Source organism: Perognathus longimembris, chromosome 2, assembly GCF_023159225.1.
Source record: "Perognathus longimembris pacificus isolate PPM17 chromosome 2, ASM2315922v1, whole genome shotgun sequence".
Taxonomy (NCBI): domain Eukaryota; kingdom Metazoa; phylum Chordata; class Mammalia; order Rodentia; family Heteromyidae; genus Perognathus; species Perognathus longimembris.
This window is the reverse complement of record NC_063162.1, coordinates 74,397,123-74,411,157: the sequence shown is the minus strand read 5'-3', so window position 1 is coordinate 74,411,157 and position 14,035 is coordinate 74,397,123. Positions and strand designations below refer to the sequence as shown.

The window sequence follows — 14,035 nt, the reverse complement described above, 5'->3', positions numbered from 1 at the left end:
CATTTCTTATCATATTTGTTATACTCTCTCATTTTTTTCAAATTTTTATTATCAAACTGATGTACAGAGAGGTTACAGTTTCATACGTTAGGCATTGGATACATTTCTTGTACTATTTATTACCTTGTCCTTCATACCCCCCTTCTCTCTCATTTTTCTTTCCCTTCCCTAGTTCAGATAAGCATATATACAATATCCAGTGTACCAAAATCATACAGTAACCACATGGGGTATGCCACAGTAAATTCACCTAGTATGTAAAACCTAATGGCAACAATAAAATCCTCCTGTTTGCATCTCTTGGCATTCATTTTACTTAGCCTCATTTTATATAATCATATGCATATAGCTGTTGAGCTTTTGTGAACCTCTGATAGGTCTATCCTAGATCTTTTTATGATTATTCAGTAGTTACTTGGATTTAGAGACATAATGTAAAGTTGCTGACCAAAACATGTGGCAATACCATTTGAAAAGAAGTTTGTTGTTTTACAGACATGATCTCTACTGTTCTCCCCCGCCTCTAACCGCATATCATGGAGACCATGCGCCTTTGTTCTCTGTGCTCTAGGCTTGTCTCACTCAATATTATTTGTTCAAGATCTGACCATCTCCCTGCGAATACCATTATTTTATCATTTCTAATCACTATGTAGTATTCGATTGTGTACATGTACCACATTTTTTGTATCCATTCAACTGTAGTGGGGCATCTGGGTTGTTTCCATATTTTGGCTATTGTGAATTGTACAGTGATAAACATGGATGTGCAGGTGTCTTTATGGTATCCTGGATCCTGTTGTTCAGGATAGATGCCTAGGAGTAGTGGTATGGCTGGGTCATAGGGTATGTCTATGTTGAATTTTTTTGAGGAACCTCCATACTGTTCTCCAGAGTTGTTGTACTAGTTTACACTCCCACCAACAGTGGAGAAGGGTTCCTCTTTCTCCACATCCCCTCCAGCATTTGTTGTTGCCTGAGTTCAGAGTATAGGCCATTCTAACTGGAGTAAGGTGGTATCTCAGGGCTGTTTTATTTGCATTTCCTTTACTGCCAGGGATGTTGAACATTTCCTCATATGTTTCTTTGCCATTTTTATTTCATCTTCTGTGAAGTCTCTTTTTAGCTCCTTTGCCCATTTAATAACTGGTTTACTAGGTTTGGAGGGGGTTAGTTTCTTGAGTTCTCTGTAGATGACGGATATTAAGCCTTTGTCTATTGCTACGCTGGTGAAGATCTTTTCCCATTTGGTTGGCTGTCTTTCTAGTTTTGTGGCTATGTCTTTAGCTGTAGTAGTCCCATTTGTCGAGTCTCTCCCCTATCTGTTGTGCCCCTGGGACTCTGTTCAGGAAGTTCCTTCCTATGCCTATAAATTCTAGTGTGTCTCCTACTCTATCCTTCAGTAGTTTTAGAGTTTCAGGTCTGATGTTGAGGTCTTTAATACATTTTGAGTTGATCTTGGTGCATGGTGATAGGCAAGGGTCCACTTTCAGTTTTCTACATGTGGCCGCCCAGTTTTCCCAGCACCAGTAGTTGAAGAGGCTATGTTTTTTTCCATTGTATGTCTTAAGCTCCTTTGTCAAATATCAGCTGACTGTAAATAGGCGGATTTATATCCGGGTCTTCTATCCTATTCCATTGATCTTCAGGTCTGTTTTATGCCAGTACCAGGCTGTTTTTGTTATGATGGCTCTATAATAGAGCTTGAAGTCTGGTATTGTGCTACCTCCTGGCAGGAGTTGTTAAAGACAGGGCTGGCCACTGGCTTTGCTCAGTTCAGTGAATTCAAACCTGCCAGCTCTATCTATCTGGCCAGTAAAGATCTTCAGAAGACTATTAAAGTGATTGTGCCAGATGCTCATGCCTGTAATCGTAGATATTCAGGAGGCTCAGATTTGAGGATTGTGGTTTGAAGCCAAGTAGCTCAGGAAAGTCAGTGGGACTCATACCTTGAGTTAACCACCAAAAATATGGAAGTGGAGTTGTGGCTCAAGTGGAAGAGCACCAGCCTTAAGCAGTGAAGCCAGGACAGTGCCCAGGCTCTGAGGTCAAGCCCCAGCGCCAGCAGCAGCAACAACAACAAAAAAGTGATTGTCTGGAGACTATAGTCATTCATTAATTCAGTTGGTCACCAAATGGCATTTGTTTTTCTAAGTGTTATTTATTTTTCAGATAAGGGAAAGTTTATTTGAAAGCAAAAGAAAAGCCATGAGAGAAAGTAGCAGAAACTCTCCATCTGAAGAGCACTAAGGAGAAGTCCCTTATTTATTTATCTATGTATTAATTTATTGAAAGGCCTTGCTATATAACCCAGGCTGACCTCAAACTTACTATTTAATGAGTGGCTACCACATTTGACTCATCAGCTGCTCTTTGTTTTTTTTTTTTTTTTTTTGGCCAGTCCTGAGGCTTGGACTCAGGGCCTGAGCACTGTCCCTGGCTTCTTCCCGCTCAAGGCTAGCACTCTGCCACTTGAGCCACAGCGCCGCTTCTGGCCGTTTTCTGTATATGTGGTGCTGGGGAATCGAACCTAGGGCCTCGTGTATCCGAGGCAGGCACTCTTGCCACTAGGCTATATCCCCAGCCCAATCATCAGCTGCTCTTTGAATGACTGCTATATGCTCTGATATAGTACTAGACACTATGCCAGGTCCTGAGGCCTCAATAGTGTGGGAGGCTGGAGCAAGTGCCACCACTGTAGACATTACAGTCCAGCATGACTGTCCAGGTTATGCCAGATCTGCAGCTCACATGCATGTCATCGAGCTCACAGTATCTTTTGGTGGTGGATAGCCATGCAAGATCCTGTGGAGGTGGTAAGACACCAAGCCAGCTGTCTTGTAGGAAAGCCCCATGGTTCCTTTCCTCCTTGATGTGGATGGGAGAGTGGAGACATTTGCTTCTCTTGTGTGTCTAGTATTCTTGGGAAATTTTTGTTATATGTGTACTTGTCCAGTAGCTATTTCGTATGGATGCTGGGCAGGAGAGTCAGTGCAAGGTACAAAATACAGTTTAAAAAGTTGCCTTCCTCGTGGAGTTTTACTCTGGTTGGGGAGATGAGCTGTGCACCTACCTAAGGCACAACCTTTTAACAGTACTTGGTAGATTTAGGGTCTAGACTACAAATTGCAGCTTTTATTGTGAATGATACACCAAGACCCTTGTAATTTTATTGTTTTCTGCTAGTTTCTCATTTCAAGTGTGTATTCATTTATTTCCATATTGGCGTGGTATGGACCAGGAGTATTTTGAGGACTGGTGAAATAAACACGAGTCATAATAGTGCATTTTGTGGAGAGATCCTTGCCATGTCCTACACACCTTACTTATAAACACTTTGGCAATATTGTAATTCAAGTCAGATACTTCCTTTTATTAGGATTTCAGATTTCTAGATTCATGGCATTGCGATTGACCCTCATCCAATTCTATTGGGCCTGCGAATTTACACTAGGCACAAATTCAGATTGCACTGGCAGGTAATTTTCACCTTCTATGTCAGGTTTTTTTTTTTTTTTTTGGCCAGTCCTGGGCCTTGGACTCAGGGCCTGAGCACCTTCCCTGGCTTCATCTCGCTCAAGGCTAGCACTCTGCCACCTGAGCCACAGCGCCCCTTCTGGCCGTTTTCCATATATGTGGTGCTGGGGAATCAACCGAGAGCTTCATGTGTAGGAGGCAAGCACTCTTGTCACTAGGCCATATTCCCAGCCCCTCTATATATGTCAGCTTTGATCAGAGTAAAGATGCTAATTGAGAATGATTCTGCAGTTCTATGAGGCTCTAAGGCAAAGTGATCCTGTGTGTTTAGCAGTTTTTCAAAGGCAAGGAAATTAGGAGTGTTTTAATATATTCTTGGATATAAGGAAGCAGATTTTTTTCCATGGTGAATCAAAATCAGTTGTATTTTCAACCTTTGGGGAAAAAAGTCTTCAAGGCACTTCTCTTCCTATCACTTTCTTTGGGGACTTTGCCAAACTGATGAAGATCAAGAGGAGAGCACAGAGTGAACACAGACGGATTCAGAGGTTTCTACTTGCCTGCTTTGCCTCCTTCCCAGTCAGGGTGCTTTCCTTCACCAGAGGTTAAGCCTGGGAGGTGGGGACAGGACAAGGACAGGCACAAGGACTGGCACAAGGACTGTGTCTGTCTTGCTCACCTGACCAATCACCTAGCACCTGGCAGGCATTTCTGAGGGTATAGAATGAATGCAGTCTCTGACATTTTAGGAGTAAATCTAAGATTAGCTCTAGTGCTTCTGAAAGCAGCCTAACCCTGATTCCTCTGACTGCATCTGCAGGTCTTTATAGATCAGCATTAGTGACACATCTATGCTGACTCTGATTTGGCTTTTGAGATTTTTTTTTTTTTTTGGCCAGTCCTGGGCCTTGAACTCAGGGCCTGAGCACTGTCCCTGGTTTCTTTTTGCTCAAGGCTAGCACTCTGCCACTTGAGCCACAGCGCCACTTCTGGCCATTTTCTATATATGTGGTGCTGGGGAACCGAACGTAGGGCTTCATGTGTAGGAGGCAAGCACTCTTGCCACTAGGCCATATTCCCAGCCCCCGGCTTTTGAGATTTTGATGGCCTGGTCAGGACATTGTGAGCTTTGCTGTGGAAAGCTCTTCACCTCTGATTGTGGGAAACAAGATATGGCCATCCAACACTTGTCTCTCAGGGCACTGAGTGTGGGTTGGTGTTGGCGTGGTGACATTCCAGTGTGCTTCTGAACCTTAGGCTTGGGTGTCTGTTGTTCCCTTGTTTGCTAAGGGTAGGGGCTAGGTCATGACCAGGGTTTTCTCACAGTGGAAACCATTTTCACTCAATTAATGAGAGGAAAACAAAGGTACCTTATGCCTGGTGGTTACTGCTTTACAAGAAGGAGGCTCAGACTGAATTACAGGCTCACTTGGTGGGCAGGACCTGGCTTTTACCCAGGGAGAAAGCTGAGGTGGAAAGCACCCTGTGGCTGCCTTTATGGTTGACTTAATAGAGCAGGGCAGCAGGTAAAAGAGGGAGAGACAGTGATGCTGGAGATGTGTCAGACTAGAGCAGCAATAGCTCACTAAGTTCGTAGCCAGCACACCAAGCCCAGTCTGATGGCAGAACTGTCTTTTCTGTCACAGTGTATGCACTCAATAGTTACTGTGTACACTTCCTGACACACTGTGTTCATGCACTCAGTAGTTACCATCACACTTTCCTGACACAGTGTGTGTACTCACACATCTGTGCAGGGCTGCTTTCATCCTCTTCCCCCACTCCCCCAAATGGCACTCAGCAAAATCCCATCATGCAATGGGAAGTGCTAGATGTTAAAAAGTTAATTTGTTCTGCATTCCATTCAAAATGGCACTTTTCCATGTGCACTGGGCCTTGCCTTTTGTTTAAAGCCTATAATTTAAGCTCACACCATGGTAAAGTCTTTGTAACCTCTTGCCCTCGCCACTGTAATTATTCTTCATCGCATACATCATTTCAAGAGGACTGGCAGTAGGCTAACTACATGCCAGTTCATACAAATGCCTGCTACTTACAAAGAAAATTGTACATCAGTCATGAACTAAAATTACCTGTTTTGAGGTAAATTGATTTAAAATGTTGCTTTCTTTTGGAGCTAACCATACTTTGATGAGAGCTAGACAATTGATGAGGTAGATGATTGTTTAAATGTACTAAACCATTTTCTTTTAAAATGTAGTCATGTCCTAATTAAATTTATTGTCTCCTTATTATGCAAATGTGCTTAGAAATTGTTATTATTAGTGGTACTGCACCTTGCCCTGGGTAGGCAGGCACTCTACCTCTTTAATCATGCTCGTAGCCCAGTGCTTAGCAATTTTGATACATATGATCACAAAATATTGTAAAATCAGGTCCTAGTGATGGTAGTATGCCAAAACTCCTTTCTTGTTTGATTCCACATGTGTTAGTTTTTAGTTTGTGAGTACGTTTTGCTTTTTACATGTGCATCATGCCAAATATGTCCTTAAATAGCCCATGCCTCTTCTCAGCTGTTCTTATGTGATTGTTGGTCACTGTGGTAGTCTCCACCAACACATGCAGCCCTTTAGACAACCTTGGATTCTTTTGTCCTGAAGAACGTACATGCTAACACCACATGGAGGAAAGATAGGAGCAGATCTAGAGACTGCTGGGAAGTCTTGGAGATGATCTCACTTTACTTTCTCAGTTGCCTCATTTAGCAGAATACAAGGAGGCCTTCCCAAAGCCCTCTAACCATTCCTAGCTGAGATGAGACCAGAAGAAGGGTCCTCAGGGTGGTTTGTTGGGCTTGACAGAGATTTAAGGGTTAAGTAAATTGGGGTTTAGTCCTGACTTTATTACTATCAGCCTCTGAACTTGAACAGGTTTCTGAAGCTCCCCATACCTGCCACTCTTCTGTAAAATGGGATCCGTTTACTAATCTTAGGGGCATTGATAGAATGATTCATGATAAATTCTAGTGGAAGGGCCGACCAGCCTGGTGCTTCTAAGTCTGTCAGCGTGGTTCTCTTCTCTTGTCAGGCCAGGTCTTCCTGCAGGACACTGTTGCTGAATAGGGGGATTTGTGCCACTTAGGCTCAGCCCTGTGGGTCTGTTGCTGACCAGCTGCAGACACATTGGGTATGCAGGTGGCTGTGATGGTCTCTGTGGTAGATTCAGGCAAAGGAATCCTATGGGGGCTGCTTAGGCACTTTTCTTCTGTGGCCCATAGATTCCTGAGGTCTCCACTCAGTCTGCCATGCAACAGAGAAATCCGAAGACTCCGAGATACTGTTGCTGCTTTTCTTCTTTTTGAAGAAGGAATGTTCCGTGGAAACTTTCCCTGTGAACCCTCTTCAAGAGATTTATGCAGATTATAAAGTCAAAAGAAGGGGTCATTCCAGACTTTTCTTTTCAGACAAAGTGGCCAGAACATCATTTTAGCAGGTATTAGTAAAAAGTGAGAAGTATGCTGGGCTTCCTGCCAAGATTTGTGCTTGCAACTCCCAAGACAGGGCTGAGGTGAAAGATTTTCCTCTTTGTCATTGTAAGACTTTTGAAACAAGCTGGCCATGATTCTTTTCCACTGCATCTGGGTACTGAGGCCTCTCCAGATACTGGCTTGTGGAATTTGGGTCAATACAGATTGATTGACTTTCACTGAAATAACTTCATGCTACATGTTGACTACAGGTGTGTTAGGGAGGAAATAAAGTAAAAAAACTGCATTGGTAGTTAGATAAAGCAGGTGTGCAAGTGATTCTCCCTAAGAGTCCAATCAAGTGCATCAAAAGCACTTATAGGAACTTTCCCATGATTAAAGATGGACCTCTGAAGAAAGCTCTAGGCCTGAGAACATCAGAGAAAACAAATAAACATATCATTTCAAAATTCCTTCTCCACCATCATTATCAGTGATTACACAAATAGCCATTATCTGATACATGGGCATGATAATACTTGGTGTATACATTTCTAAGCTCTCTGCCTTTTGTTAGCTAAAAATATTTCTAATTATCTACAGAGACAGATACCTGCCTGAGAACTCTGACCAAATACAGCGGAGGCTTAAGCTTCCTTATCAATCTTTTTTGTGCAGAACGTCAAGATAATTCCAGCAGAGTGCAGCAAAAGCCAGCTTTGCAAAGCTTAATCTTGTCTTCCCTTAGACTGAAGTGTGGCATATAGGAATTTCAGATGGAAAACTTAGGGAAACAATAGAGACCCAACCTGGCAGGCTGCAGAGGAAAAGAGCTTCTCTAAGAAGCAATTTGGTGGTAGCTTACTCTAGATAACATGCAAAATTTAGCTCCAAGTATCTTTGTTTTCTTTCCTTTCTGCTTTTCCTTTTTGTTTTTTCCTCTCTCTTTGGTGGAGAATACTGGGGTCTGAACTCTGGGCCTTTGCTTGCAAGACACACACTCTACTGCTGATCCATGCCTCCAGCTCTGTTTTCTTTTAAATATCATTCTTTAGAAACCACAATTTTATTGTTATTATTAAGGTGTTTTATAGAGGGATTACATTTCATAAGTCAGGTAATGAAAACAATTCTTTTTGGACAATGTCACCCCTTCCTTGATTTACTCCATTTCCCCCCTCAAGTTGCATACTTCATTTTCCACATAGTATATACTGAATATCATACCTGCATTTGTTCATACTTCCTCCCTCCATTTGTGCATCCCTCCTTGCCCTCCTAAAAAGACACACAACCCTCCCCCCCAAAAAAAACACTATATCACTCCCCTCCCAAAAAGAGATATTATTTTAAATGTTAAGAGGAATTACACTTTTAGGTTTCTCCTTTAGTTTGACTGTTTGTGTGTGAATGCCTGGAGTCCTGTATAAGTTATGTCCAGAAGCTTTTTTGATCTGTATTTTAGAAAAAATAATATTATGTCATTTGCAAAGAAATGGATGGACCTAGAACAAAAACATGTTAAGTAAAGGTAAGCCAAGCTCAGAGAAACAAATGGCACATGTTTTCTCTCATATGTGGAAGCTAAATCTAAATACAGCTTTTTTAAAATAATAAGCACTAAATGTCAGAATTCTTTATCTTAAAAACAGATAAAGAATACAATTTTGATATAACAACCAATCCTGATGCCTCTATCAGAAAGAATGACATTGCCCCATTCGTAAGGAAATGGAAGGACTTGGAAAAAATTATACTAAGTGAAGTGGGCCAGACCCAAAGAAACATAGACTCTATCGTCTCCCTCATAGGGAATAATTAGCACAGGTTTAGGCTAGTCAAAGCAGAGGATCACAAGAGCCCAATAGCTATACCCTTATGAACACATAAGATGATGCTAAGTGAAATGAACTCTATGTTATGGAAACGACTGTTGTAATTACTTTCAACATGCCATGTGAAACCATAGCATCTATTATTGATGATCCTCTTGTATCACCTTCCTGTGGTTGTACCTGCACTATCTCTGTATCTTATCTGAGTACATTGGAAACCGTGTATACTGGTATTAGAACTAGGAAACTGAAAGGGAATACCAAAATCGAGAGACACAGGGTAAAAAGACACACGACTACAAAAGCAATACTTGCAAAACTGTTTAGTGTAAATCAACTGAACAACTCATCGGGGGAAAAGGAAAGGAGGAGGGGGAGGAGAGAAGGAGGGAGGAGGTAACATACAGTACAAGAAATGTATCCAATGCCTAATGTATGAAAATGTATCCTCTTTGTACATCCGTTTGACTAAAAAAATTTTTTTAAAACACAGATGAAGAAAGAGTAAGAAGTGAAAATTACCCATCCAGAAAAGAAATATGTGTGTATGTGTCTGTGTGTGTGTGTGTGTGTGTGTGTGTGTTTGTCTGTGTATCTCCATCCTTTTATGTATGATTAGAAGCAAGAGGAGGAATATTTTAAGTGGGACTGTAATAGTAAACACAAGCTGCTTGGGAAGTGTGTTTTCTGTGTAAAAGTATTAATAAATAAGGTGATCGTGGCTACAAATTTTAATAAACACAGTCACTCTCATTGCTCTTTTTGATGCTTGTAAGATAACCAACTTCTGCCTTTGAAAGGAATGAGGCCTGCTACTTCACAGTAGTGTGTAAGTCATTCATTTCACTTCATGAATAAATATTATTGTGACACAGACCACTGTATATTTGATGTGTTCCATGAGGAATAAATATTTACCATTGTAGATGAGCTGACTTTTCTGTTGGAGGTCTGCTTTAGGAAGGTTCTTTTCTAACTTTTAGCCCAGTTTTAGAAAGAGTGATAGGTTTTTTTTTTTTTTACTAGTATGTGATTACAGAGTGCTAACAAACTAAAATGTTGGTATTTTAAGAAAGTCTTAGGTAAAAAAAAAAAGATAAATTTTTCTTACTTTCTACTCACCCAAATTCAGTTACTTTTGATTGGCCTATGTAAATTCCTGCTTTAAGAGGACAATGATTTATTGCTGTTCTATAATTATATAAGGAAAGAAACACAAGTTTATATTTGGCTTCCAACAAAGAGAAAACATTGATTACCAGAAACAATGCTATCGAGTTTTTATGAAAGTAATAGGCCAGCTGCCTGGCTCCTGCCTAAAATCCTAGCTACAAAGGAGGTGGTGATTAGAAGAATCTAGTTTTGAGACCAGCCCCGGCAAACATCTTAATGAAACTCATAGCTGAGGGTGGTGGCACATATCTATCTATCATCCCAGATCAGTGGGAGGTCGAGATAGGAAAGATTGTAATTCTCAGCCAGCCCAGGCAAGAAGTTCAGAAAATATCTCAACAGAAAAAGCTGAGCTTGAAGGTGTGTCCTAGCTATGGCAGAAAGTGTAAGTGGGAAGATTGAGGTTATGAAGAGAAATTAAGGCCCTGTTTCAAAAAATAGCCAGAACAAAAAGGGTAGGAAGGGGTAGCTCAGTAGTAGAGTTCCTGCTTAGCAAGTACAGAGGCCTGAGTTTGAATCCAGCACTGAAAAAGAAAAGATGGTTTCTCCATTTGCCTAGGAGCCTACCTTTCTGAATTATGCCTGGCATATTAGCATTTTAGAAGGACTCCTGACTGGGGAAATACTTGGGGTGACTAGGTTAAGGACCCTCCCATGAGACAAGAATGCCAGTTTCCAGCCAGTCTGGGACAGTGATGACAGTGAGTGCCTGGGTCTCAGCCCTTGCTAACAGATTGGTAGCTAAGCTAGAGGCTACAGAAGCTACCACCTTGAGGCTGGGGCTATAGGAGGACCCACTCTACAGTGTGGACCCCATTCTTCCTGCCAAGAACACACACCTCAGTTGCCAGTGCAGAAGCAGCCTTTGCCTCAAGACAGAGTGTGTACGTGCATGTGTGCGTGTGTGCGTGCGTGTGTGTGTGTTGGGGCATGTATGTGTGTCTGCTTGTGCGTGTGGATATGCGCACGTATGTTGGGGGTGTGCAGTCAGGGCCTGTGGCACACACTTTTATGTAGTTAACAGGAGACCTAAGGTTATGCACGGAAGTTATTATTTAATGAGGAAAGCATACAGGATTGTAGGAAACAAAACATAAAAACACCTGTTTTAGCAACACAGTTCAAAGTTGATAAACTTCAAAAATTACAGATGCAGCAGGAAATAAAAACCTGGAGATAGCTAAATGAGTACCAGGGCAGAAACCAACTTTAGTTTCTGTTTGAATTTCAAAATTTTCAGTACTTTCAAGTCTCCCTTTAATATCATGTAATTGGGGTAAGCAGCCACCAGGGGGCAGCCATGATTTGGTAGAAATTATGAATGTAACAAGGAAAGTTCTTCCAGTGGGGAATGAGGACCATTATTCCTCTTTAAACTAAAGCAAGTGAGATAGAAAGAAAGTTCAGAAAAATTTACAAAACAGAATTGACTTCCAGACTTGGTCTAAAAGACAGTTTTGAATGTTCAGGTATGCAGGGGCTTATTAATTTTTCTGTATAGCTACCATTCCAGTCTTTAGTACATGTAATCACAAGCTTCATGCATGTGTAGATACTATTATTGATTTCATATTCTCTATTTTTATTTCTGTGATTGAAGAACAAGCAAGGTCAGACACAGAGGAACACAGCTAGACTCCCTGCTTATCATATCCACAGAGCAGGAAGCAGGGGCTCTCTCCTTGCTGTTGTCTATCAGCTTCCATGCTGCTGGATGTGTGCAGGATGCTTTGGTAGTTCTGACTAGTTCAGTCTAGGGTGCAGGTTCCCGGGCCTCCCTTCCATTCAATTAATTTCAAGGGAAAGGAGTATATTTACTTTTTCAAGGTTCCCTGGTGGTCCTTATGCAATGCCTGGCACTGTTGAGTGTCTCAGAACTGAAAGTTTACAGGATCAGAAACAAGTATTAAGATACAATTGCCAGTGGTCATGTGATGAGTTTTTAACATCATTATGTAGAAGTTTTAACATTTTTTTGAAGTTTCTTCTAAGTTTCTCCTCTTTTCCTTTTCTTCCTCTCCCTCCTCTTCCTCCTGTAATAATGGCCATATGATCATAACATTTATCTTTAAAAATTTGGAAATAGTTTTATTTTATTTTTTGCTTAGTTGCTATTCAAGAAAGATCTAGATTACCAGAATAATGGAAGTTCTAGATTATAACTTAAGTGATTTGATCACTCAGAATAATGTCATAGTCATGAAGAGTAAAAATAGTGTAAGGTATAGGATATACATTAATACTGTACTGTTTATGAACAGTTCCTGTAAAGGGTAAAAGAAAAGGGAAGTGACCACACTATAGATCACAGCCAGGAAGCTGAGAGAAGAGGGAGGCTAGTCATGCAAGGTCTGTGTCTTGTGGAAGGCAAACAGAAGTGAACCAGGTCAGGTAAGCCTGTCTATAATGAACTATCCCTAAGGAAGCTCACCTCTACCATACCCCAGTCTAAATGCAGAGACTGTTAGTTCACTTGCTGTCTTTCTACTTTTTTTTCCAGTCCTGGGATTTGGACTCAGGGCCTGAGTCCCTGGCTTCTTTTTGCTCAAGGCTAGCACTCTACCTCTTGAGTCATAGCACCACTTCTGGCCTTTTCTGTTTATGTGGTGCTGAGGAATTGAACCCAGGGCTTCATGCATGCTAAGCAAGCACTCTACTAATAGGCCACATTCCCAGCCCCCTTGTTCTTTCTATACTGCACATTTTATCCAGTGCTTACTATTATGAATTCAGTGTGATGATACAAATGGCTTATTTTGAGGGACATATGGACAGGTATTGAATGCTTTATAGAAATGAGCCAGCTTTCTTTTGCCCAAAGCAAAAGGTGTCACCAGGAGAGGGGCTAGAAAGAATGAGGAATTATGAAAGTCTTGGTTCTAGTCAAGCAAAGTTGACATCTCCTTCACTTGGAGAGTCAATTTTGGTCTTGCTGAATTTTTTTTGTGTGTGTTGAACTCAGATAACTAAGCCGAAGATCCTTTGCCATTTCATGACCCTCAGTGGTTACTTTGCTGGGCAAGAAGCTGAAGAAAGCACAAATAGACATTACGAATGAATTTTAAACAAAAACAGATCTAATTTATTTGTGTTAAAACAAGAAAAGGAAGACTAGCTTTCGGTAACATTTATCAAATTTAGACTGAAATAGACCTAGATGTTTATAAGGTCCAGTTTGTTGAGTAAAATTTTGGCCTGTGGTTGATGCAAACACTACCTATAGGAAAATGCAGGAGAGGAGAACTGAGAAAGCATGCCAGTAGTCTGTTCCATGTTGCTAAAGCAACCATAACTGACGTACAAGAGGAAATCATGTACAACAAGGGACACTCATTGAGCACTGGGTCAAGAATGCAAGCACCCAAGAAGTTGCTGTTGAATGTCACATGCAGGTGTATTATCTGCATCAGCACAGTTGCTTTGAAGCGTCCTGTTGTCCTGGGAGACTCCAACATTGCCTTATGAAAACATTTCCCTGCAGAAAGTAGGAGTTTAGGAAACAAATGGGAAAACATGAACTAAAGTGTGCAAGGAGAATGATGGCACTGGGTATATGGCAGAAACTGTCCAAAGATTTCCCAAGCTGTGGTCTACGAATACTCCTTGGGGAGGAGATCTGATAGTTGCTTTGTGGAGTGAGGTGTGAAATGTGGTGGCTGAGGAGACTCACTAAGTCACAGTGAGTTATTAAAGGCAATGAGAAGTTCTGCTGTAAAGAAACTTGAAGGAAAAAAAAACCCTCAAACCCCTACACCACTGATTTTCCTAATTTTTTAAAGCACAGAACGCAGTGTGGGGTGGGGCTGGAAATGCTAAGTGGTATTGGGAGGCAGTTCTGCATGGTGTCTGCTTGTTTGTACATCCTATGTGCAGAGGTACTGACTGCCTCTACTCTGGGTGGCCTTTCTCCAATATGTTCATAGCACACAACTGCATGACAGAGACAGTGTGGTGTAATAATGTCTCCTACAAAAATAGAGGTAACAGTGTTCAGTGCCCGCTATCAGAAAGACCACATTGCGCCTTCCAGCACTGTGTCCAAGCTTGCTGACTGACCATTCTAAGAGATGCACCCTTGAGCACCCTTGAGCTTGGTTCTCATGTATCATAGCTGCTGTGTGTG

At 41.4% G+C, this 14,035-nt stretch overlaps 1 protein-coding gene across 10 annotated transcripts in view; it reads left to right on the top strand.

Annotated features, from left to right (window-relative positions):
* Bbs9 (Bardet-Biedl syndrome 9) overlaps positions 1-14,035 on the top strand; it is a 321,391-nt gene that overhangs the window by 169,354 nt on the left and 138,002 nt on the right. The window contains exons 21-22 of one of the 10 annotated variants that reach the window (XM_048339492.1): positions 3,467-3,479; positions 5,019-5,021. The exons of the other annotated variants lie outside the window; for them this stretch is intronic. Of the exons in view, the coding sequence (XP_048195449.1) occupies positions 3,467-3,479; positions 5,019-5,021 (16 nt within the window). The remainder of the gene's footprint in view (positions 1-3,466; positions 3,480-5,018; positions 5,022-14,035) is intronic. 10 annotated transcript variants of the gene reach the window in all.